At 40.4% G+C, this 27,503-nt stretch overlaps 1 protein-coding gene across 1 annotated transcript in view; it reads right to left on the minus strand.

The window, feature by feature from the left end:
- Window positions 1-27,503, minus strand: part of TTC28 (tetratricopeptide repeat domain 28) — a 553,780-nt gene that overhangs the window by 246,959 nt on the left and 279,318 nt on the right. The window contains exons 5-6 of the mRNA XM_018557772.1: window positions 16,255-16,527; window positions 11,331-11,461 (exon numbers count right to left, since the gene is read on the minus strand). Of these exons, the coding sequence (XP_018413274.1) occupies window positions 11,331-11,461; window positions 16,255-16,527 (404 nt within the window). The remainder of the gene's footprint in view (window positions 1-11,330; window positions 11,462-16,254; window positions 16,528-27,503) is intronic.

A 27,503-nucleotide genomic window follows, 5' to 3' on the forward strand; every position in this document is an offset into this window, starting at 1 on the left:
TTCATTTTTTAATGCTATTCTTTTACTCTAGAGGGACCCGTGAAATAATTTTGAGGTCTTGCGGAACTCCTGCGAAAGCCAATGCACTGGGGGTCACTTGGAAAAATGCCTTTTACATTGGTGGGCAGAATGCCACCCTTACAGACAGCTAAAAAGATCATTGGTGCCATGGAGCCGGCTGTGCAAGTGTTGGCAGTCACCATCAGATGAGGGGTCAACTCCTAGCAACTCGTTGAGAGTGGCTGATCTAAGGTTTGAAGGTTAGTCTTTGGAAATGTCCTTGGTTCCCTGGTCCTATTTAAACAAAAAAAAAACAAAAAAAACACATTGCCACTTGGAAATGATTTTTAAAAATATGGCATCTATGTGTTCCTCATTGTTATCACTGACCAGCACAAACAATGATACCATTCACAAACTAGCTGGTTGCTAGGACAATGCACGGCAAAAATGATTTACTTGATTCTGCGGCTATTCTTGTTAATATATTATGGCATGACTTTCTGTCAAGAAAAGCAAACATTTTATGTTGACGACTTACAAGGAGAAAAATAAAGCAGGTGCACCTTGTGTTCAGTCCAAAAATATAGCCTTTGCCAATGATCTAGAGATTCCCGAGCTTTTAATAAGCAAATAAAATATGTGGAATGAGACAGCAGATCATGGCAATATTATTCAGAATCTTTGAGAGTGTTGACATATTACACTATTATTTTTGCTTTTGTTTTGCCAAGCCTGGATTTGCTGACGATAAAGCAGTGAAGCCTCAAATAGGTATTTGTAGCTTAGTGCCAGAGAAACAAAGATTTATGAAATAGAATCTGCCATTGGCTCTTTCTATTATTCTGTGAAAGTCATTATATCTCATTGTATTGCTGGGGATTTTTTTGTACATTTTCCACTGTACTCCTGGTGTTTCTTCAAATGACAGCACATTTTTATTCACAAACTCACAGATTTAGTTCAGTCTATTAAAGCCATGTGTTTGTGTGGGAAGGGATTGCTGAACTGAAACAAGGCATTTTACAGTGTTGTTTGCACTAGATTCCAGTTCAAGACCTACAGTGTTATTCACAAATGGGTGAAGAGTTTGGAGAAGGCAGGAGAAGTGAACAATCTAGGACAACTGGAAAGTGAGCTGAATTGGAGAATTTTTCCAAATCAGCAATTTTGTCCTAGATTGTTCACTTATCCTGCCTTCTACAAACTCTTCACCCTTTTGTGAATAACCCTGTTAGAAAATATTAGACAGAACCACGACTAACAAAAAGCAGAAATTATTCGTAGAGGAGACAGCTGCGACTGGGACCCCCTTCTGAAAATGTACTTTTTCTGGCCTTCTTTGGCTTCAATTCTGTCTGAGCTGGGCCAAGCAAGTGTGAATTAAGAATGAAATCAAGTCCTATGATCTGCTTGTTCTAGATTAGTGACTATTGAAAGTATTGAAGTCTTAATGATAACCATGATGCAGATAACAGCATTAGGATATTTAGGCAAAGGGGAGGGAAATGTTAAAATTCTAAAATGAGACTATTGAACAGAAAATTCTAAAATGAGGAAATGATTGCTCATTAAATGGCTCCTCTCACCATTCTCAATGTAACATTTCATCCTTTTTTGCTATATTTCTTTAAGACAGCCTTTCCACCAGGGTTCCTTGTAATTCTAGGGTTGCTCCTGAGATTACCAGGGGTTCCTTGAGCAGTGAGCAACGGCAAAGTGATCTACCTACACTAACCACCTATTCATGCGGCACTTATCCCCTGACCACGAATGTTAGGGGACACCACAATTTTTCATGTCTACATTTCTTTTCTGTTATTATTTTTCATTGAATTTCAAGATTATTACTCAAAATGTTGTTGTAGAAGGGTATAAAAAAGGATTGTAGTGCCCTCTGATATGTTGCTTCCCCTGTTGCTGGGTTGGGGACTCCGCATACAGTGAGGGAGGATCTATCCAAAGACTGTGACTATGCAACTGACTCTGACCAATCCCTGAGCAGGATGACTCAGAGGTTTGGCTGAAGGCAGGTGATAACATTTTGGGGACACTGTCCAGAGCTCTCTCCGCCCCTGGGGCCCTCCATGGGAGGAGGCCTGTGTGATATAGATGCCTGGCCTGGGCCTCAGCATGTGCCAGGTGCTGGGTGCAGGGCCGTCTTTAACGCAGGGCAAAAGGGGCCGCTTTCAAAGCAGCTGCCCCTTGACCACGAGACATCACACACGGGGTCACGGCTCCCTCTGACGTCTTCTCCTATATGCTCTGCAGGAGTAAGACGTAGTGCAAAAGCAGCTTATGTCACGTCACACACATCAATCAGAAGAGTGAGATGGGACATCCGGACTGAGCTACAGCTGCACCACCAGGGCAGAGGCAGGTGAGCTGAGCTGGGCTGCTGAGGCATCATGTGTTTTTGGGATGTTGGGGTGGAGAGCGAAACTACGTGGTGGGCCGGCATGGAGTGGGTAGGGTGCACGGCAGGGGGCCCAAGAAAATGTTTGCCCAGGGTCCAATCAATATTAAAGACGGCCCTGGCTGGGTGCCTAGAGGCCTAAGATACTACAGATGCCTGGCTTGGGCCTCAGCATGTGGCAGATGCTGGGGGCCTAGAGGCCTAAGTTACTACTGGATACCTGGTATGCACCTCAGCATGTGGCAGGTGCTGGGGGCCTAGGGACTTCAGATGCTACTGAAAGGAAACTTGATGGAAGCTGGGCTGGAGTTGGAATCTGCTTATCGAGGAGTGTCGAGGAGCTGGTGAGAGCTTCCATCTGGAACCCTGTAAGAGATCCCTCACCCTATTCCCAGGTGCTTTACTGAAGAAGAAGCCGGTTGTTGCATTAGAAGTCCAGAGACAGTTTCTCTGAAGGTCCTGGACTACCCTTGCTGTCCTCTGTGCTATTTCTATTACTGGTCGCTCTTACAGGACCATTGTGCTACCGATTCTAGCCGTTGCTACGGGAGAATACAGAGTCCTCTGAATTATTACCCGGGTATCCTACAATCCCAAACCCTCTCTCCTGTTAAATCCTGTGCAATAAATGTTAAAAAGACCCTACGACTCGAGCTTGTTCTGTTCCGGAGCGTTGGTGTTGCTGGAGCTGAGAAAGGGGCCGGTGGCTGGCAGAGACAGGTAGGAGAACCCTAGTTCATATTCAGCGGCTCCTTTGGGGGTGAGCGCTACAGTATCTTTAAAAGGTTTTAAAAATTATTAATCGTACTGATGTTCCGCAAACTGTAGGCATAGTTAATTTAGGTAGGGGTTCCCCAAAACCTGAAAAAAATGTCAAGGGTTCCTCTGGGATACAGAGGATACAAAACCTCAGTGTCTGATTCCTATAGGACAGTTGTAAACCTGTAGGATGTGCTCCTACTGGATGCTGTGCCCATGCACATTGTTTCTGAAGTCTCCTCTTCCTCTAATCAGTCTGCGACAGCAGAGTGCTAAGGGCAGAGGCGGCTCTCTAATTAGGCAAATTAGGCGGTCGCCTTAGGCCTCGCACTCCCGAGGGCCTTGCGGCCGCCTAGTTTGCCCTGTCAGCACATCACCTCCCTGGCAGCCAAGTAGCGTTATGAGCTCTCAGCCCTGTCACTGTCAAATGGAGACTACGTTTGACAGCGACAGGGCTGAGAGCTAACCGTGACAGGGGAGGGGCTGGATTTCCCCCTCCCTGGTCCAATCCGCCAGCGCTGACTGGCGGAACGGACGGGGGAGGGGGCTGGTACATCTGGCAATGGGACCTCAGAAATTCTCAGCCCACAGCCCTCAAAGCTCTGAGGTCAGGCTAATGATCATATTAAGGTTATACAATAAACTAAGAAAAAAGTATTTAGGTGCTTTTGTTCATATTTGTTAAGGAGGCAACCCTATAATTGTTATGACGATCAAAATACTTTGTTTAATTGCTAAGGGGTTACATAAACTTTACATTTACATGAGGGAGAGTTAAAGCCCAACTCCGGGCAAACATAAAACTTACCCTTGCCGTTTTGCTACCCCACACTGCAAGACTTAAGTGCTTGTTTTGTTTAGGGTAGTCTAAAGCTGTTTTACGTACGGAATTCTCATTCCTGTCAGCTCCCTAGAGGCTGCTAGACTGGTCCTCGCAACCTCTTCTCCTCTTTGCTCCGGCTCCGGCGGTCTAAGAACCAATGACGTCATCATGTCATCCGGAGCATCTGGAGTGGAGTGGGAGAAGAAGTGAATGCTGACTGCAATGGGAGCCATGATCAGGTAAGTAAAACAGCTTTATTTGAATCCCCTAGAAAAATGAGCATTTTCTTTGCCTGGAGATAGGCTTGAAGGTTAAAGAGAGGGTTAGTGTGAGTGGGGCCTTATAAGCGGGCATCATTCCCAAAAACTACTAGTGCTGTTATCCATGCACTGAAAGCTAATATATACTGATAATCAGGCAATTTGTATTTGCTAGAAGCAGAGGTCAGCAATGACAGCCAACAAATTCATTTAATAGAGGTTTTTGTTGCAGAAGTTATCATGAAAGGATAGGAGGAAAGGAGAGTAGAGGTTTTATGGCCCATTCACACCAGCAGACACATGTTATGGTCCACAACGCACACACTGGTGTGCTTTATGCAGGGGCATTACAATGTGTTGTTGGAATGAATCGCAGTGTCTACTTGTCCCTTTTTAAAGTTTGTTGATATGTCACAAGATAAGACTTCATTCAACATTCCAACCACATCTTGCAGTGCGTTGTGGTGTGTTGTCACGTGTTGATGTGTGTTGAGTAAAAATGCTTCATTTGTACCCACTGCACACCAACACTTACTGTATGTGTGGTGTGAACAGTGCACACAGAGAACAGTTGTTTTATGTGTGTCCTTGCATTGAGCCTGTGATGATCAGTGAAGATCAATGCACTTGACATGAATGGGCCCTAAACACAATTGAATGCATGCACCTAACCACAGGTAAACATACAATGTGAATTATACCATTTAAAATCATTATATTAATTTATGTGCATTCAGAATTACCCTATAAATGCATATAAACACATGTATGCCATTGCCTGTGTGAATGAGGCCTTAGAGAGCAGAAGATGCGATGGAAGAATTAGTTTGGATGGTTGATGAATTCCACTGAGACCAACACTTTTAAATGCTATTTGGCACAGAGCATGGATCAAAATACAGAGCCTTGCAGTTGTCTACAATCCTCTTAACCACCTAAAGGCAGCCAGTGAAGTGATATCTCCTGATAAGAATGCTTGTTCCAGTTCAGTGATTCAAATAGCACTGAAATCATAGATTCAGCATGTCAACCAGGTAACTAGCAATTGCAGGAGAGGTTAACATTATCAGCAACTGTATTTCCATAAAATATCTTTACATGAGGAACTGACTGCTCATACATTTCAGATAACTGGCAGATTTCAATTTCAAGTCTTTTTTACCCTCTTTGCAATCAACACAAGTGTGTTCATTTACCAGTCACATTGTATTTCCCAATGCACTGAAAGGTATGTAGCTAAATTATTGCATAACATAAATGTGTGTAATCTATTCCAATGGCTCTTGAACTACAAATTCCATCATGCCATGTCAGCCAGAAGACACAGAGTGTTGTTCTCAAACGTCACCTTCTTAAAATATCCTGATGGTTGAATGAAAAAAGTAGATAGGATGTGTGGTGGTGTATATAGAAAAAGCCAGCCAGTTACCGTGCTGCCAGGAATAAGGCTTAACGTTTGAGCCAAGTTCCCTGCATATTTGTCAGAGGTAGTGGAAAGAGTAAGTGTTCATTAGCCTGTAACAATTAAGCCAGTTGGGCAGCAGTCTCATTACTTTAGTATATAGAGAAGAAAAAAAAAAAAACAAGCACAAAAGTGAAATGGAATTCACATCAGTCAGCAGAGCAAGAACCATGAAGAAAATGCATGTGTTACACAAATCTCTCTTAAGTATGCCAATGACAACAATTTTATATACTTAGGACAGCTTGTGGTCTAGATGAAGTCACCAGAATCGCACAACTAATTTCCTAGGGCCGTTTCCAAAAAATAATTTCAAAAGTTTCAGCTTTCAAGTAGGTCAAATAACTGTTTGTTGTCAATGCCATTTAATCATTTGACCAGCTGGAGGGAAATAATCTTTTCTGAAGGCTTCTTACACATATACCAAAGCCACTAATGCTGGTAATACAGAGGTAGATTTTTGTAGATACAACAAGAAATTGGATATTGGGAGAAGAGCAAGCATTAGGAATGGGACTGCAGAGTTCACCAAGAATAGACACTCTACATTCATTATGACTCAAACTAGCAGGAGGAGAGTTAAAAACTAATGGGTCTATTCACAAAGCTGCTGAGGGCAGCCGAGTGAATGACCGATCAGAAGTGAAGTGAGCCGAACACTGTTCGGCTATTCACTTCAGGCTGGTACGGCTGATTTCAGCCGTATATCGGCTGAAATCAGCCGTACATCGGCTTGCTTCGTGTGGCTTCGGATCAGCCGAACATGCTCAGCATGTTCGGCTGACCCGAAGTGCAGAAGGAGTTCGACTCTGCTGTTCGGCTTCACACTGCTGTTTGGGCTATTCTGAAAGATTCTGAAAGATCCCGAACAGCAGTGAGAGAATAGCCGAATGCCGCCGAGCGGCATTTGGCTCGGCTGTTCTGCTCGGTCCCTCAGAGGCACCGAGCAGAACAGAAAAAGAGTGAAAAAAGTAGAAAAAAATAGCCCGTACAGCACGTACAACACCCCCTCGGTTCTACTGAACCAAAGGGGTCCTGGGGCCGAAGCTAGCCGAAGGATCGGCCGAAGCTACGGCCAGATTCCTCGGCAGCTTTGTGAATAGACCCCTAAGTATTATTCTTCCAAAAGAGTAGTTGGAGCTTGGTACAGACTTCCAGATGAAGAAGTCAATCAACAGTTAGTTAACTTAACATGTAGTAGTATACAAACAGATCACACTATCCAGATAATTCCAATACTTCAGACTTTATTGGAATCCACAGCAAATGCAGTGTAACAGTGAATTTGTTACACTGGAATTGCTGTGGATTTCAATAAAGTCTGAAGTATTGGAATTCTCTGGATAGTGCGGTCTGTTCGTATACTACTACATTACAAGGTGGAGACACACCTATTATATCAGCACCTGGGAGTCCTGATGGCGGCTAAGGAATTGGAGCAGTGAGATTTCTTTTGGTTCTACAGTTAATTTAACATGCTTGGGATAGGCTCAATGGACCACTTGTGTTTTTGTTTTTTGTTTTTTGCAGTTTATTTGTATTGTGTCTGCCCAATAAATACATTATTTTTTTAATCAGTGTCAGCGAGTGCTTGCTGTGATCTCCATTTCAATTTTTGTACATTAAATACAGGCAGAGCCTTGTGTTCCTAGTCAGTCCCTGGTTTCGTCTTATATCTTGAATACTCCAAAAGCAAATAGCCATAATTCCCAATTCCTGTCCACCAGGAAGTTTTGAGTATTCAAAACCATCTTTGCAAGCTGTCAAGTTTTAGCTGCTGTCTGTGTCCCTGCTAGGTAGATTTAACCCTCTGTCCTGGTAACCACTGTTACAGAGACAGAAAATTATAGAAAGTCCAAAAGGTACACATAGAGGTGAGAGAAACACTTTCTCTAGTGATACTTCCAATGACAACTGTCTAAGAGGGGAATTAGCCTCTTTTAGGAGAAATTTCCTCTCAATTTCTGTAGTGTCTTCAAAACAGAAGGTGAAAAGACAGAGAAAAGAAAGAAATTATAAATTGAAGGGGGTTTTCATTTCCTGCTTAATCCAAAACTAAAAAGAAGAGCTTTGGCTGTACATAAACTTTAACAATACAGCATCTACCCAAAACATCAGTTTCATGTGTACTGGCCAAATGGTATCTCCTGCACTTAGAGACTATAGAGTAGGATTGAAATGAAAGCAGGGTTTAAATGACCAAGAACTCTGCATTCATGATCCGCTGTTTAAGGTTGATTCACACCAGGCCTGTTGGGCTTCATTGGGCATCATTGCCCAAAGCAAAGACAAGGGCCCATATGCATCAAGGTGCTCCAGTCTTGATAAATTCCCCCCACAGAGTTTAAAAAAAAAAAAGAACACCATACAGCAACACACAGCGTTATGTGCCATGCATTGCCGTGTGGTGTGAACCAACCTTAGAAGTCAACCCAATCCACTCTTAATCCACTGATCACTACTTGTTAAGCCATGTTGGATTTTAGTGGAAGTGCTTTCAAACTAATCATCTATTCTACTCCTAGCCAGCAAAAAAATAAATGATATGGGGCTGAGAAAATGGGTTTGAAAAGTGCACATTAAGAAGGACTGTATACGCTAATGGCGGTAATATAATTAATGAGTTTAATTTAGATACGAGTGGGTGTTCTCTTATTTGATTCAAGTTTTCATGTTATAAGTTGCCTTTGTTTTTCATGCACAATGCAATAATAAATCATGTTTGCTTTATCATTCTGCTGAAGCATGACTGAAAGTGAACTAATTAAGAGCTGGGCAGTGATGTGATTCAATACTTCCTAATTATGTACATCACAATCAAAGACTAATAAAGGTCATTAAATTGACAATGTGTTTTTTTTCCTGTTTTTTGTTTTTTAAAGGGATAAAGAGCATACACATTATTGTATGTCTTTAAGCAGCAAATACTGTCTACAATGCACAGATTTAGGAAGGCTATGAATTAAGATTTTCAGCAAATTGGTAAGTGGTGTTTGGGTTGAGTGCACTGTGACATGAGATGGCTCCTTCTATGACCAGACTAGGTTGGAGGAGTAGGTGACGTCTGCTGTAGTTTCTAAGAAAATTGTATTGTGTAATAAAATGACTTTACATACTTCATTCACTAGAAAGGAAGAGCTGGATAATCTAGCACTACATGCAGATGATGAGTGAATGTAAAGTTTTGTGAATGCATATTTATACTAAAGGACGGTATGCCTTCTCAAATGACAGAGCAGCTTTGCTGCAGATGTCTCCAGCTTTTAGGACTGCTAATAATTTGCTGCATAAATCATACAGATGACGTTATGCATATCCTATATCAATCTACTTATACTGAAATGGATAATTTATTCCCAGGGTCTAATTAGGTTTGACTCCATGTGATACAATATCTGCACATAGTTCGAGAATTTCAGGAAAAGCTTTAGCATGAAAGCATTTATCAACTTAGACATATACATGTACATATTTTGCCAACATTTCAGCTTCTAAAGGGATATCCTTTCATTTATGGCCTATTTGCACTGTTGTTTAACACAATTGTTCCAACCTGCTAAATTGCCTGTTTTGTAGTTCCCCGTAATAAATATAAAGCCTGTTGCCATCTCAGTGCTGCAGTGCAGCACATTTTGAAAAATAATGTCCATTTTTTTATTTTGCATCAATGCATTGGGAGACCCATAGAAGTCAACAGCAGCACAAGAAAATGCATGTACCATGTGTTTTGATGCATTGGCAACATGAATTAAAAAGCCTTGGTCACTGTCACAAACTCTATCCACTACAAATATGTGATCTCTGTAGTCAAGCCCATGGGCAGGTGAAACGCGGGAGAACGAGGAATTCTCAGGCGGCAGTGCACAATGTCTGGCTTCAATAAAGTTGCTTTAATGATCCGGCATCATCAAAGTGAGGCTGGCTCTTTTTACATTTACTGTACAGAGGATGGTTGGGCCCTTTTTGGCTGACTCCTGAGAGCCCAGAGACAGGGGTGATTCTGGAAGCTTGGAGTGGTGACACTTTACTACACTTTCACTCCAAATACTAATTTAAAAAAGCATTAGAAACATGAAGCCGTATATGTCAATAATGTAAGTCAATACGCAACCCCCCGCCCCAAAAAGACACATTGAGGCATGACAACGCACCAGCCTAACCCTACAAAAAACTCTCCTCTACACTCACATAGACCTAAATGGGCCCTTGAAGATAAAGAAACAGATTTTAAAAGAGCATAATGGTATTGTTAGCATTGCTAACATTGTTTTGGGTTACTGACCTTGCATATAGTCTTTTATGGACTTTCTACATCATTTTGCAAACAGCTGTACATAAGCCATCCCTAAAGATAACAGTAATGACAAACAGAAATGATCATGCTGGTCTGGGCAAACCATAATCCACAGATTCACAAGCTAGCATAAAGGTGCAGTGGATTTCTGAAGGTTTGGGGTACCGATATGCATGAGCCAGATCTGGACCACACCAGGTCCAATTTTGAACCCTGTGAGAAACTGGGGATGGGTGGATTTTTAAATGCCCATCTGTTTAAAGTAAATACCAAAAGAGATGTCATTAAATAAGTTGTAAAATGTTTCCTTTCACTTTCAGTTTGTAATTACAGTTATTCATTAGTGCCTATTCACACTATGCATTGTGATAATGTTTTACTCCATGCTCCTCCAACACAATGCACAGCTCTATGTGCAGTGTGATACCATGCATTTTGAATGGCACCCCAATGCACCTACAAAGCACCCCACAACGCAGATGCATGTAAGTACACCACAACACACATGTGACCCATCCCAAAAAAGAGTACATGTCCAATTATATGCATTGCTGTGAGTGGGCAACCCATTTAAAATGAATGGGCTGCCTTAGGCTCCATTCACACACGAGTTTTCCACGCATATTCGGTCGTAGGTATACGCACGGAACCGCTCTAAACATAAAAAACAATGCATTTTAATGAGCATTGTTCAGACTATTGCGGGGACCACATGGAACAAATCCGAGCGTCCCGCAAAATTGTTCAAGCACGATTTCAGGGGCGGATTCTGCATGTTTGCGGCAATAGCAATAGCCACAAAGGAGCGGAATCTGTGCAGATATAAAGATTTTGTTATTGTTTTCGTGCCGTGCGGATGTAAATGCAAACACAATATGTGAATGGAGCCTTAGGGCAGCGCATGTAAAAATGCAGATTACCGCAGGTTAAAGAGTGTGTGGTATTGCACTGCAATGCATGATCACAATCTAAACGAGACCTTAGGTAAACAAAAAAATATATAAAATGTATCCCTCTTTCCCACATTTTCCGTTTACAGCTCACTCGAGAAATCTCCCTTTCAACAGATGCAATAAAACACAGAAAAGTAATCACATGCTTGTCTGTTTAAAAGAGCAGTGTCATGTGACTTCAAATGTTTAGTACTGTGAAGAACAGCAAGATATAGGCTGCTCACTATGTCATATACAAGGCTGGCTGAGTTCTACAAATCAATGTGTGACAAAAGCTGATGTGAAATACAGTGAGAAAAAAATCAAAGTCCTTCAGCCATTTATCATAAAGCCTACTTAAAGTGTCAAAAATGGGCTTCTTACCTCTCTCTCCTTTAGTTTCATGGCGAGAACTAACTGATGTCTGTGGTTAGTAAGTGCCTCCCGAAAGTTTCCTTTGGAAAAAAATGCGGATCCTAGATTCCCATAGGCACGGCACTCTCCTGTCTGGTCACCTGGAATGCATCAATACAATGCAGTGCTAAGTTACCCCATGTTAAAAACTAGCCAATATTCCAAAAGTCCGTTATATTGTTCACTCTCAATCTGAACTCAATTAACTTGCTGCATCTAAATAGAAATTATACAACACAGACATGTAGTACTGCAGCTGCTGTTACATAGTGACAGAAAAAGCTGGTGACATAATAGCAATCTCATTGTATTTGTAGCAAATAGCAACCTAACAGGTGGGTGATGTTTTAACAACTTTGTTGTGGGGCAAATATTTGGCGCAGTAATAATAGCCCGCGTAGTATCCATATGTTCCATAATTAGTCGTTTGCTAGCTTTCTTAAGAGAAACATTAAACTGTACACAAAAGCCAACATGAAACTCTATCATTACTGATTGGCCTGAAGAAGAGAATGGACCTATTGTTTGCTTGTCCACAAAAATGAACTATTAGTGCATATAAAAAGTATAACACAACATTCAACTGTGTTGTAGTATCACCTAGCAATACATATTCTATTCTATACCAATTTACATCTGGATCTTCCTCTTTTACATGCTTCCGCTCAAAAGCAAAGTTGCCATTGCTGACATCAGCAACTATAGCTTCCATGTTTCTCTTAGTAAGATTTACTTTAAATTTAGGGAAACAGTGGATGATATGGTCTCTAGTTGCAAAACTAGTGTGATAAAGGTGTTTTTTGGCATAAGGAAGCTGCTGCTCATTTACTGAGTTAAAGTAAACCAGTTTACAGCTGCAAACTAACCGCTATCCTACATACAGATAACAAGATACCTGCAAGTAGCTTCAGACCAATACAGAGTCTCATATGTGTTCCCAGGCAGCCCCACCAGATGCACACTTCCAGCTATCTTTGACTTCCTCCAACTTTCAGATCCAGCAATCTCATCACAAAGCAAGAAGTTGCTTCTCTATTAGCTGATAAAGAGCTGTGTTGCACCGTAGGATAACGGATGGGGAAGGCAACGGCTAACATTTGGAAAATATCTGGAATTACACTTGGGTTTCAGAAATGTTTCTCTGGGCTCACAGAAAGAATGTTGTGCCAGTCTGATGGTTGTTGCACACACATGAATGCTGTGGGGCTGCAGTTAGTTAGACTTGAGATACGTGCACTATAAGCATTCAGAAAGCTTGTACTAAGTTCTTTCTCCTAGTCTTTAAACTTACAATAGAAACAATGTTTTTTTTATTTTTCTATGGTAATAAAATAACTAACACTTTCAATTGTGCAACTGTGACTAGGTAGAATAACAAAAGCTGTGAAGGAGTAGGAGTTCTTGGATCTTGTAATAATGAAGGCTTTGGGCCATTTTTAAAGTGCCATATTCAAGGCCTTTCTCAAAGGAGGACAAAGACATGGAAGCTATAGCCAACTTGCCCCCTTTAAGTTTCCATATTTGCACTATTAGAAATCACAACAAGTGTCAAAGTATATTGTTTACTATAAAACAATGGGTGCACTAAGGGGGTACCAAAGTTGGAAGACAATTCAGTAAGTAGAGTTCTCTCTATTTGGTAAGCCTAGTGCCTCCATTCACGGTCAACATATGACCTGTATACCATGAATACTGACTGTGTGTTTAGTATATTTGTTGCTAGTGTGTCTTTCTCAAGTGATCATTTTAAAGTCTATGGCTAGCTTAAACCAGCAAAATTTCCAAAAACATAAAATAACATTTCATAGTTACCTTGTGCTATGTTTTACTTTGATTCATTTCCAATCAATTATAATTTGTGATTCATGCAAGTTGCCTATAGATATTAACATGAATAATTCAGAAGGTACAGGTTAGGCAATTTGTTCTCTGTTCTATTGAAAAAATGGTTTTGTATCTTACTGGTGTTTGTATATCAGGAAATCATTTTTAGTATATACTATTAAATGATTTTAGGGTTTACAGACATTAGATATGTAACCATTATATTTACAAACCCATCATCTTGTACAACAGTAACTCACAAAATGTCTTCTAACAAAATATCCAAAGACGCAACTATTTTGTTATCATACTGATACTATGTAATAGTCACATTGACATAAAAAACAATTAAACATTTTCTTTGTCTTCTTAGGTATTTCTGTTTACACCATATTGGTGAAGTCGTGGGTTTATCCAAATGTACTCCTTCACTCTATATTTTTTGTTTCTTATAAAAAAAATTCTGAAACTTTAAAGAATAGAAAATGTCTTATAATGAGGGAGTTGTCCATAACAACCAACAGATTCCATATTTTTCTTTTACTGTTGTGGAAAAAGTAATGGAAACAAATAGGGCTGTTACTGATTAACATTTTCGTGTTCGATTAATCGAAATTATTTTTAATCGATTAATTTCGATTAATTCTAACGCACATACAGATCCAACTACATTGGCCTATACACATACAGCACAGCAATGAAGTAATAAAATGAACTAGGATCACACTAATCCAGCACGTTATTAATCTCACGTGCCCCACTCAATATGGCCGCCGCTTGAGTGGGGCAACTCAGAATAATAACGTGCTGGATTAGTGGGATCCTAGTTCATTTTATTACTTCATTGCTGTGCTGTATGTGTATAGGCCAATGCCTTGGCTGGAGCTCGTGCAGAAAGTTTCAAAAAAAATTTAATCGATCAAAAAGATTAACGATTATTTGAGAAATTAATCGTTAATTTGCACAGCCCTAGAAACAAACATATTGCCTGCTATGGACAATTTAGGCCACTATCAAGAATTTAAAAGAATGTGATACAATAGGAAATATAAAATTCATGCAAACCCTTTGAAAATACTAAAGTAACCAAAAAGAGAATGAGTAATTATGCGGATATGTCACAGCGTATTGCTGAGAAAAGCAAATCCTGGAGATTTTCTGACGCAGAGTCACTCTTACTGATTTTAGCATGAGTAGTTTTATAGACTCCAGACGGGTCTCTCTGACAGACATCAGCACTAACCTATTAAATTGCCATTTAATGGTTACAAACAGCCAAATTGCACTGCCTTGGGTCACTGGAGGTTGACATCTCCGCCATGCACATTTGTAATACATGGCTTGTAAAACCTATTTACATAGCCACACAGCAGAAAGGTGGGATGGAAGAGGTTACTAAATGGTGGTAAAGTCTCCCTCAAAAATGTAAAAATCTATCCTGTGAAATGGCAAGTCTTGTAAAACATGAAGCTGTGATTTAATGACTATGGTGCATATAGGGAGAATTTTTTTTCATTAAATTGACCATTGACATTTTGTCTGATAAATGACACCTTTGTATTTACAGACATATTAACCCAAGGTACCAAAGCATTCTGTAATGTTGTGCCTACACTAAATTTATGATGAAATAAAATATATTGTAGGTAGAGATGGGTTCTCTAGCAGCCTTGCTGTATTTTGTTATACCTTCTCTTTTGTCAGATTTGTCTTGCACTCCTTTGCACCCAAGAATGATCTTTATGGCATCACTTGTCAGTCACTCTGTTATGATTCCAAAGTCCTATTTCAGGGGTGAGTACAGGAAGCCCTCTCTCTTTTATCAGCTGGCCAATCCCTTGTGAGCTTGACACCAGTGGGCCAAACCTAGCTTTGACAAAATTAGAATTCAGTGTTCTTAAAGAGACCTTTTATAGTCCTACCTCCTGGGAGAAGGTGTCCTTTTCCCTCCTACACTCACAAAGATTTGCTTTAAGAAGCATATTTGCTTGTTTTAGATCCCAGGACTGAATCCAATTCCCTCTTTCTTTAAGGCAGGCCCTCGGGTTAGGCTATTTGAAACTCGAGTCATTACTGGATCAGAGATACATGTAAGTCTCTTGTTTTGTGGGGCTATGTCCATCAAAATAAGTTCTGTCTGATGCTTCTGGATGCTGTGACCCACCAAGCGACTGCTAGCCAAAGAACGGTAGAAGACCCATGTAAGTTTTGGGTATTCCACCTATTTTTTCCTATCTCCTATCAAGTTTAATTAAAGCATTAAAAGACCTGCAACACTTTATAGATGCAAGAGAATGTAATTGATACACCCTTTGGACAAAGTATACCTGGGAGGGAGTCCGCCTTACAAACTAAGGCCCTACTAGGGGGAGGCATTAAAGACTGAAGAACTACAGGACTAGATGTTAAAGCTCCCACTTAGCAGAGTCTCAAGATCCCCTGTTGCACAGGTGCCGCTACAGAGATCAGATGTAATGGCTATGAAGTATGGGGTCATCTCACATGACTCCCCCTTCCTGAAACATCAATAAATTTATATATAAATGCAACCCAGCTAAATCACCAACTAGCTCTAGTTACTTATCCGAGATTATTATATAACCTTTGGTTCCATAGGCCAGAGTCCAGAATTTTTGGATTTGGCTCTTAGTATGTAAAGCCAAATCTTTAAAGCTGAACTCCAGGCTAAAAAAAAAAAAGATTGGGTGAGGGGAAACCAGCACAATCAATGAATCATATGTGCTACATACAGTGCTCGTGTGTTAACAAGAAACACACTGAGTAAAGGGCTGAGTAATAGAGATGAGCTCATCAGTCTGCTAATTCTCTTTCGTTCTCCAGTCACAGGTTGCAGAAGAGAAAAGTCAGGTCTCCAGGCTAGCTGTTCTGTCTGGCAAGGCTCTGTGAATCCAAAGGAATGAATGGATATAAATTCAAATCCATTGACATATAAAACCAATCTTATAAGTGTACTCATCTGTGTATTTTGCTGTTTGTATGGAGTTCAGCTTTAAAGATATGTTCTACTCATACTAGATAAACACAAATGCAAACCCGTATTTAGTTGTACCTAGTGTCTTTGCTACGTCCAAGTCTTGTTGCATAAATCCCGTGCTCTTCTCTGTGTTTCCAAGAGACCAGTAACCACTGCTTAGGGCAGAAAACACTGAGCCCCTCAGTTTTAAACTGCAAGTCCCAATTTTCAGTGCTGCTTCTAATACAACCACCGAGGCACCGTGATGTCCTGCAGTTAAAAGTTCTTGACCAATCACTGACACTACCACAAATGGGCTCTTGTCCAATTTCATCTTCTGTAGTTGTTGATAAGTAGGTTCCAAAGATTCTGATAAAAAAAAGCAGAAGACAACATTCATCAATTATGGATATATGTGACATCTTTAAAAGTTTACATGAACACCTAATCATAATAAACTCAAAGCAACATAGAGTGATGTACGATGAAGGGCAAAGTTTAGTTTCATCAATAACAAAACACACAATTCTAAAGAAAAATGAAGGAAATACACATTAAAGGGTCCAAAATCAGTGAGAATAAACTCTTCAGTTTCATTCACAGAATATGCAAGGTGTAACCTGATCTGCTTAATGCATTTATTTACCATACAACAGTAAAAAGTATTATAAAAAGTGCTTATAATGTCATGTCTGCTTAGTATTAGTTAATTAGCCTGATTTTTCCTTATGCTTCTGGAGGATCGTTGGCCATAAAAAAGGACAAAATGGTCACTGTTTGGGTAATGCCAGCTTTAGGTTTAGCTCACACATACATGACTTACAATAAACAAACTTTGCATTGAAGTATTAGGAGTCACTTATGCAACAAGAGAGTTGTGTTGCTTTGTAATGTTGCTTTGAAAGGAAAAGGTCAGGCATGAATACATGATTATGCTAAATATGAATATTACACAGAGAAATATATGCTCATTGTTTCATAAAATTTTGTCACACAGCATCATCTCATATTCATATATGCACAACCTGGGGACTCTACTGGCAAACTCATTTTGGAAAACCTATCACCTTAAACACCCTAAATATCTTTATCACTAACAAATAATGCTTCTAGCAGTGAAGTCAGCAAACAAAAGCAATGGGCATAAGGAGGTCAATTTGTAATGTGGCAACTGGCCTGTTTTATGAGCTTCAGTTTAGGGTTGCATTTCAATAAGCTGTTACAACTGGCGCAGATGGTTAAAGGCTCCTTTGCTCCTTGAAAGTAGCTCTGCTGATCTTAAAGTCTGTCCTTACAGACTCTTAACAATTCTTGTTTCTATGATATAAGTGCTTGATGGCAAACACGGCAGTCAGCCGTGTCATGATTTAGACACATCTACCTGAGCAAACATAGATCTCATTAAAAGTTGGCTTGGTGTGGTCCTTATGGACTACATTAAGCACCAATGAAATAATGTGAGTGCATAGCTAATCAGTGTGACAAACAAGGTACTAAAGGGAGAATGGTATCTGATTCTTTCACAAGGCACATGACTAAGTAAAAGGGCAAAAGCAGGAGGAGCACCATAACATGTCCAAGCTTTGAGCACACCAACATGGGTACATACTGTATGTATGCCATTATGACTGATACAATATTACAGGACATTCTCTTAATAGAAACTATAAAAATGACACTTGTTAATTATGTTTGCATGGTAAATGATTAAACATTTTTGGTTGAATAACACAGGAGTATTTCCCATTTAGCCCAGCGAATTTGTGTTTGCTTCAACCTTTATGTGAGGGGAAGCTTCCTATAAATTTTTTTCCACTGGGCACGGTATGTGTTTGAAGTCAACAGCACAGGTTGTAAAACATTACATATACATGTATATTTACACTTAAAGTCTGCCCAGGTTCACTTTAGCTAACTGCAATGGCGGGGATAGTTGTTTACATTTTTTATTTTGGCTGGCCCGGCCCCCCACACCCATTCGTGTCTATGCGAGAATGATGTGTCCCTACTCCCACAGCCTCTGGCGATATCATAGTCATATATCCCAAGAGGCTGCAGGAGCAGGGACTAACAGCAGCTGGGGGTTGACTGAAGAGCCTAGAAAAGACAGCTGGCTCCTAATGATGTCACAGAAGAAAATAGTACCTGGGCTGTGGCACTGTATAGGCAGCTCACAGCAGGACTGTATTTGCTGTGCAGGTGCGTATGTTTTCTGGTGAGAGCCCGGTATAACATGTAAGATAGGGGGGAAAAAGCAAGGGGGGGGGGGTGAAGTTCCTCTTTAAGGTATTAACTCCAATATCTAGACTAGCTTCAGCAAAGCAGTGCAAAAAGTAACCATTACATACTGTATATGGGGTCAACAACTTAGTGCTAGTGCTTTGGTGAGTACTCTCTCCGGATAAATAAGCCTATCGCCACAATGCAAAGTGTTAAAGTGTTCTTAAAGAGAAACGTTTAGAAGAACTCTTAGAAGGCTTAGAACCTGCTATATTTTGTGTACCAGTTAGGGAGTTTTCCTCTCTTATTTTTTGGGGGGTCACTTGAATGTGAATGTAATCTCTTCAATTGGGTCTTAAACAATTATAAAGACAGAGGTTCTAATTTTTCCTCATCTATCCAAAACTGAAAAAAAAAAAAGTTGGCTAGAGTTTAACTTTAGCAGATCACTAATTCTTTGAAAATACTGGCATCCCTACTATTTTTAATTTTTATTGTAAGCAGGTTTTGTAATTCAATAAGGACATAACCATAATGTTGTGACTATAAACATCTTGAGCTTTTAGTTGGCACTGAAAGCAGTACTTCAGTAAAAAAAAAAAAGGAAAAACGGGGAAAAAAAGCCCAATAATGATGGCTGCTTTGTTTTCAAAAGTTACTTTCAATCTTGAGTCATCAGCACTAGATGTCCTCATTCTACCTGGTTGAAAGACAGCCAGTATAATTCAACCCACTTCCTCTGAGCCCAGCTTGTCATGGATCTGCTCTTAGCCTGTGACTGGACAGTAAAGGCAGAAGCAGCACAGTAATGAGCTTGTCTCTCTGTCACTCTTCTCTTTCCTCCCATCAACATGCTCCTTGTCAGCACCTGCACAGATTTGCTCTTTGTGTCTGCTTTATAGGGACTGCAAGATTCGTGATACATTGTCAAATTTGGGTACATGCATTGCTTGCATTATTTTAAAAATGTCAATCGGGGTACTACCCAGGTGCCAAGGGGAGATATACTGTTATGCTGCCCATCCATCCACCTACCTTCCCCAGCCTCTTCTTACCCCAGGCCTTAATAACCATGTACATGTGTACATGTTGCCCTCCCGAGCCATTTTCCAACGCTCAGACTCCCGGGCCCATTACCTTAACTTACCTATGTTATAAAGGTGGCATTGCACAGTCTATTCCTCATGCCTTTGTATTGGAAACAAGATGATGTTTTCTGGTTTTATGCACAAAATATTCCCTTTCTGTACCATTTACCCTTTGGACTGTAACGCTATGTATACTGACTGAGAATGTAAACTTTAAAAATGAATACAAATGTATTGAAGAAAAAAATGATGTAATAATGAACACAGAACTGTTTTAATATGTGTCTTTTATATCTGCCTAGGGTTAGGTTTTAGCAAATGCACCCACATTAGGTGTATTGACAAAAGTTTATTTGGGATTGCTATGAGCAGGCTAATATTAACAATTCAGTCATGCTGATAGGGCACAGAATTAATCACAGCTGTTCCTAGCCTGTCACTGGACTGTAGAAATATTGTCTGAACAGATCTTGGTCTTCTGATGCTACTCTAAGGGTCCACTACCTTCTTAGTCATGTTACTACGTGACAAGGAATCACCTCCACCTTGCATGAGTGATTGTGGGATTTCTAAATAACATCCTCAAATCCAGCATTTCTAAACCTTTTTTTCAGTCACAGCACCCTTTAAAAGTATTAAAAACCATAAATGTAAATGTGTGGCTCCTCAAAAATCCATACCAGCCCCTTTTCCAGATAGGGGTCTGGTATGGATTTTAAGGGGGGACCCCCACACAAAAACACCAAAAAAATCAGGAGCCCCCCTTCAAATTCACATCAGAGCCCCCCCTCTTACATTGGGAGCCCCCATTTACATTAGGAGACCCTTTCACATCAGAGTCCCCTCTCTCACACTAGGAATCCCCCTTCACATCTCAAGCTCCCTTCACATCAGAGTCCCCCAAAAAAACCTTTAGACTTGTGCACCGGCAAAAAATTTGTTTAATTTCGATTTTTTTTCTGATCTTTTCGTTATTTAATTTTTCGGGGTCCGAAAGTCAATTCGTTTCGGCATTCTGACGAAATTAGTTAGCGATAGTATGTACAAATGTTGTGTCAATTTAAACTGGGCTTTAAAAAGTTCCAGGGGTCTATCATTGAGGAGAGCATACTTAGCCCATTGTTGCATCCTGAGGCCCATACGTTTAGTAAGAATATTGCATTTAAAAAAAATTAAAAAAAATTTGCTGTCTGTGTTTCCAGTTGCAGTGACTTACACTTGGTCACACTGTTTTGACACTGTCACCAAAGGTGACACAGAAGCATTAAAACCTCACAGAAGATCTACACCTTCCCCAATACAGATGCACTCATAGCTGGCCTTCCACTTTGAAAAAAAGATCTAATATCCTTCTATTCTTACTATGACCACCAGGGCTGCTTATTCAAACCCACAGTCAGACAATTCTTCTCCCAAGCACTTAATGGCTAAATCGCTTGAACAATGCCAAAGATGTTCATTGTAAAGAAGCTTTCACTGCTTATTTGTTAGCCAAGGCACAAGCCGTTAGTATGGCTTGTGCTGCTCAGATTGGTCATGCTGCTGGTAGAAACCACATTAAGAGGGCCAGCGCTGGAGTCGAGGGGTGAAGAGGGCATGCTGCTACATTATTCCTGAGCAATTTGTAGCTATCTGATGTAAAAATGCAGTGAGAGGAATAATAAAAGCTTTCACAGGAGCAGCATTCTGAGCAAGGAGGCATAAACCAGCCCCAGTCATGGCAGGGTTAAAGAAAAACAGCAACACTGCCTTTATAATCTATGTAATCACACAGACAAACACTTGTGTCGGCGATATTATAGCACCGTAGAACTGAGTCAAGTCTATACAATAGCTGAAATCAATATTTTGTTGAACCCTTAAGCAATGAATGTTGCGGTGTCCCTGCATGTGTGTGATAAGCGGTGAGAGACTGACAGGGACACTGTAGCTGTAAACTGCACAGTCATTTATACAAAAGATAGCACGCTAATGTGGAAAGGTAGGGAGATTCTCAAACTGATTATCTCCGGATCAATATAGAATTGAACTCCATTTACATTGTGATCGTCCTTTATTATTAGGACCTCAGAGCCATTACAGCATTGTTATCCCAGTTTATGCATTGAGATTTATAGTTATAATATTTCTTTTAGGTGATTATAGTAGAATACCGACCGATTGACTTCACAGCCTTTATTATATAAAACACGTGTGGGAAGAGAGACTCGTAGAGAGCCCTTGGAGATTCTTCTTGCCGTGTAACATTTGCCTTTCCATTCCTTTCTAAGCTGTTTTTTTTTTCTCATTTGAGCCTTGGCCCATACCTTGAATCACAGTGCTAAATAAATAAATCAACAGGAAAAATAGGCCCGCTTTCTGTTGCCAATAAACAGAGATTGTTGAATGCTATCGAATAATATCAGGTATGGGAATTAGGGATGTATACTGAAGAAACCATCGTATTAGTTTGTAATGTGTCTGAGTTACTGAACTGTCAGGTGTAATAACATGGTCTATACTCAACATATCCTTTAAATTTACATCCTTTCAAGTACTCTCGTCTCCGGTGGTTATTATCTTTTCAATTTACAGTTTATAGCATTAGGAAATTACAGCTAGAAGTTGAAGCTGCCACTTCTTAAAAACTGTTCAAATTATTTAAAAGTGTTGTTTCAGAATAAATGCTTGTACAATGACAAAGCAATCAAAACATTAATGTCTATATTTAGAAGGCCTCATTCGCACAGCTGTTTATGGCTGCACACTGCCCAGATCAACGCATTTCCGTGGCAGGTATGGCTGAGTGTTTACAATCAGCTAACATTGTCAGCGGGTGTTTGCATGCAGTCACACAAGCAGTGAATGCATGCACCTAGGTACAGATGAGGAGCCCTGGATGCAGACTGTTTGTGTTCAGGGCACACATCTGTCCTGAAGCACAGGTATTCACTCAATGTGCGAATACAAGCGGACAGCTGCAAAGCCTCTCGGCCTGTCACTGATTTGTACATGTTGGGCAGCCGCAGCTATTGGGAAACACCTAGCTGTATTTGCCCTAGAAATACTCTGATCTGGGTTGTGAACGGCCATGAACGGCCGCGTTAATGAGCCCTAAATGGGAATGTTTGGTGTTTTCAACATTTTTAGTTAAACATGTAACTGAGATCGGTGTTTGAAGTAGATAATCTTTTAAATTTGTGTTACTTTTTAAAAAATGTTGTTACTATGTATAGTTTGTAATAAAATGTATAGACATGGGAGCAACCATATTTGCTTATTGCATATCAGGGCCCTGCTTGCAGCTTTGCATTGTTACACGCTGCTACACATGTGCAGACTTTCTCCATAGGCCATCATAGAGAAGATATGTATTTGCCAAATAGGAACACTAATTGGCCCAGCACAGGCTGCAGTTCCTGGGCTAGGTTGCCCACTAAACTGAGGCCAGGTTGCTCACTAATAGGGTTATTTACAAAAGGGTGAAGAGTTTGGAGAAGGCAGGAGAAGTGAATAATCTAGGACAAAATAGCTGATTTGGAAAAATTCTCCAATTCAGCTTAATTTCCAGTTCAGCTATGTTGTCCTAGATTGTCCACTTCTCCTGCCTTCTCCAAACTCTTCACCTTTTTGTGAATAACCCTGTAAATCTTTGGGAAGGGCATGGAGGGCAGTTAGGGTTACCTTACTTATAACTGCAGTTACCTTTTCAATGCAGTATATAATATGTCACTTTGAATAAGGGCAATTAGAATCCCTTTTCAAAGTGAGCTGTTATAGACCCTTATTGAGCACAATTCACAGAAGTAGTACCATCATCTATTTACAGCTCTCTGGAATCTATTTTAAAACAGTATTCAGTGAGTAACACTCAATGTTCAAAGCACTGTAACCCTTTGAAATTGGTGTTAAAAGTTATCTTTGGTCAAAAAATAAAACTAAATATGTATTTCTATATTACATTTCTATCCACTTGTTATAACCATATCCATCTAGAACTTTGTAAACTGACTTTATGAAGATGCCCAAAAGATGTGCATCCTCAGTGCAATGACACAATGATTTTCAGCCCTCTGATAATGCACTTCCTTGTATCACAGCTCTCAAAGAGCCTGACTTCTGAACTACAACTCACCATCTAAATAACGTAACATTATCATTGCTTGCTGGAAGCAATGCATCATGGGCTATGTAGTCTAAGAAATCGAGATTGCATCACATCAAGCTGCCTGGAGAGAGATGCAAAGCACACCGGAATCCAGAAAGTTGATGAAAGTGATGGGCAGATGCAGAGCAGCACTCACTACATAAAAGGGATTTTTTTCATGTAAACTTTGATTGCGTTATCAAAAACTACTCTAGTATGCCTTCCTATTACAATGCTGATGTTATAACAGTATAGTATATGCTGGGACTTTAGAACACCTTTAAGAGACACCAAGGAATTTCCAGGATTCTGATTAGTTGCTAAGCTCACATATGTACTGTCATTATCAAATGACAATCAGAAGTTGGAGGAAACTGAAACAACAACTAATATAAATGAGCCATGTGGTTTCTTAAATGACAATACAAATGTAATGTGTACCTGTAAAGGAAGTGAGCTTCATTTATCCAATTTGTTATACTGTGAATCCATCAACTTCTAAATTTGATTTAAATTTAAAATTTAGACAGCTGCAGTGTTGGTGATGTCAGAGGATTGCTATGACTCCTCCTATGAGTCAATGACTCTGCATGAGTAAAAATACATCTGATATAAACAGTTAAGACAGATCACAGACTACAAAAATAAATTGCCAGTCCACAATAAACTGAAAAATAAAAAGAGCTCATGTAATACGATTACTATACTTCCTGTTGTCATCCTGTTCTACTTTTTATATTTTATTTTGTGCTATTTGTCAAACCAATAAAAAAGAGAAGCAATTGGGCTAAACAGACACCTTGGGGTTGATTTACTAAAGGCAAATAGGTTGTTCACATTGCAAGGAAATTTGCACTTGGCAGTGATTGTGGTGATATTTCACTTTACAAAGAATGCCCAATCATGTTCAAGGAAAAGAAAAAAAACAAAACAGTATTTTTGCTTGCACATTATTGGATGATGGAAGTCAGCAGAACTTTCCCTGCAAAGTGCAAATTCTCTTTTAAAGTGAACGCCCTATTTGCCTTTAGGGCTAGTTCACCCCAGCCCCAGTGCGTTCCAGTCCCAATGGTTACATAGTTACATAGTATTTGAGGTTGAATAAAGACATTAGTCCATCAAGTCCAACCTATTAGGATCTCATTCTAGGAGTACAACTGGGTTGCATTCCCGCCGGCTCACTTTGTTTTGGGGCAGGAGAGGGCATGGCAGTGCCTTCAAGTCAATGACACCACAGCCACACCATCCAGCCGCAGTTGAATTGCCCGCACTGAAAAGCGTGGCACATTAGTGCCTGTGTTCCGGTCCAGGAAGGTCAGAAAAAATAGTGCACGCAGCATTTTTTCTGACCGGACCGGAACGCAGGCAATAATGTGCCACGCGTTCCGGTGCGGGCGATCGCACTGCGGCTGGAGGCGGTGGCTGTGGTGCCATTGACTTCAATGAACTGCCACACACCTCCCGCCCCGATACAAAGTGAATGTGATTCAGTGCGTTCCAGCACCAATTCGGGGCCAGAACCGACTGGGGCTGGTGTGAACTACCCCTAAGTAAATCAACCCTTGTGCATCTTTGTATCATTGACGAAAATAATATCTGTGAAATAACTGAAAGTGTTTATACTTAAAAAATAGACCTTGCATGAGAAAAAATGACATTCTCACAATAGGATTTATATTGCTGTCTATATAAATTATAATGTATCAAACATAAAGTCTATATAAGATAAAATGTTATAAACATGAACTGCATGACCCTACCCATTGTGGCATGCAAATTGCAGCTTGCCAAAAATCTTTGTGTCTATCTGTTCGAACATGTAGAGATCCAGATGTGCTTATCATGTGATGTGTGATGTTAACTACCTCTCTCCTACACAGCTCTAAGATTCATTGATATATGAGAATCTGATTTATTCATCTGCTGTATGATAAAAGTAGCAAAGTAAGCTATATTATCATATGCAAACACATCACATGTGTGAAAAGGGAAAAGTTTCATATATTATCAATACTTGGAATTTTTCCCTTACAATCTTGACACCTGACTCACACTCTACCGGGTGAAAAGCTAGTTATCACAGTCACGCAGAACTTCAGGTTTTAGCTACCACTGTTTTGTCCAGCAGTGCTGGTGTCTTAATACACAGTCCACAATTGCTCAAGTCATGTTACACAGCCTAGCTGTGCTGATGTCATACTACACCGTCCGGCACTACTTTAAAAAGTACTACACAGTCCAGCAGGGCTCAAGTCATATTACATAGTTCAGTAATGCTTGTGTCACACACATCTTACATTTTCCAGCAGGGCTCACGTCATCTTACACTGCCCAGCAGGGCTCACATCATCTTACACTGCCCAGCAGGGCTCACGTCATCTTACACTGTCCAGCAGGGCTCACGTCATCTTACATTGTCCAGCAGGGCTCACGTCATCTTTCACTGTCCAGCGGGGCTCACGTCATCTTACACTGCCCAGCAGGGCTCACATCATCTTACACTGCCCAGCAGGGCTCACATCATCTTACACTGCCCAGCAGGGTTCACGTCATCTTACACTGCCCAGCAGGGCTCACGTCATTTTACACTGTCCAGCGGGGCTCACGTCATCTTACACTGCCCAGCAGGGTTTACGTCATCTTACACTGCCCAGCAGGGCTCACGTCATCTTACACTGCCCAGCAGGGCTCACGTCATCTTACACTGCCCAGCAGGGCTCACGTCATTTTACACTGTCCAGCGGGGCTCACGTCATCTTACACTGCCCAGCAGAGCTCCCGTCATCTTACACTGTCCAGCAGGGCTCACGGCTGATTCTGTTTTAACATGCTGTCTAAACTGTGTTTTTCATACTTTATAATTCCTTAAAATGAAAAGATGTATTTACAAGCATGTGATATCACCTATCTGAAAACCATGTTCACCAGCACACACCTACTGTACACTTCTTATTGTGGTGTCTATTTATCATCCTGATTCCAGCGAATGGAAAATAGTTACATGGGGCCAGCTCCAGGAAACAAAATCTGCAGACTACATTTTCAACAACTGGCAGATGGCAAGCTTGTGTAACATGATGAAAGAACTCTACACTTTTGAGCAGCAAATATGCTAAATTAAGGATTAAAAATAAAGCTAAGATAAATGGGGTAAACAAGGGAACACAATAGACAGATGAAAATAAGGTCAAAGATGTTTACAGTTTATGGAAGAAAAAAGTTCATGCAGACATCTATCAGCTTTTTCCATATTAATGTGACTCTAGCAAACTTGTTGACGACAAAGATGAATGAGAAAACAAAACACTGAGGTCTAAACAACAAAATCTATTAAATGTCTGACATGACACAACCAAGAAGAGGAATCTTGCTGATGGTAAATCCAATTCTAAAGTGTGCCTCTCATCCTAGCCCCTTGCCCTTACCTAAAATGTATTAACGCAGGAGGACAATGAGATCATACGACTAGACTGCCATTTTGACAGTAATGTCAATGACTTTGTTCTTTTATTTAAAAGGCAAGGAGCAATAAGCAAGGTGTAACAGCCCACAAAATGAATCAGAAGTCATCTCTTTCTCCCTTTTCCTCCTCTACCCTTTTTCTGTCACTACAAGGCTGATACTAAATGCCCCTGTGAACTAGACCCTAAAACAGTGGTAGTCAATTCTCCTTATATTGGGGCCCTCAAGTGTGACCCCTACCATTACCAAAAGATTGCACATAATATTTACAGGCAGCCGAGTTAATAACCGTGCCAAAGTGAAGTGAGCCGAACACTGTTCGGCTATTCACTTCTGGCTTGTACGGCTGATTACAGCCATACATCGGCTGAAATCAGCTGTACATCGGCTCTGTACGGCTGCCTTCGGTCAGCCGAACATGCACTGCATGTTCGGCTGAGCCGAAGGGA

The sequence above is a fragment of the Nanorana parkeri genome, unplaced genomic scaffold (assembly GCF_000935625.1).
Source record: "Nanorana parkeri isolate BGI_ZX_2015 unplaced genomic scaffold, ASM93562v1 scaffold302, whole genome shotgun sequence".
Lineage (NCBI taxonomy): Eukaryota > Metazoa > Chordata > Amphibia > Anura > Dicroglossidae > Nanorana > Nanorana parkeri.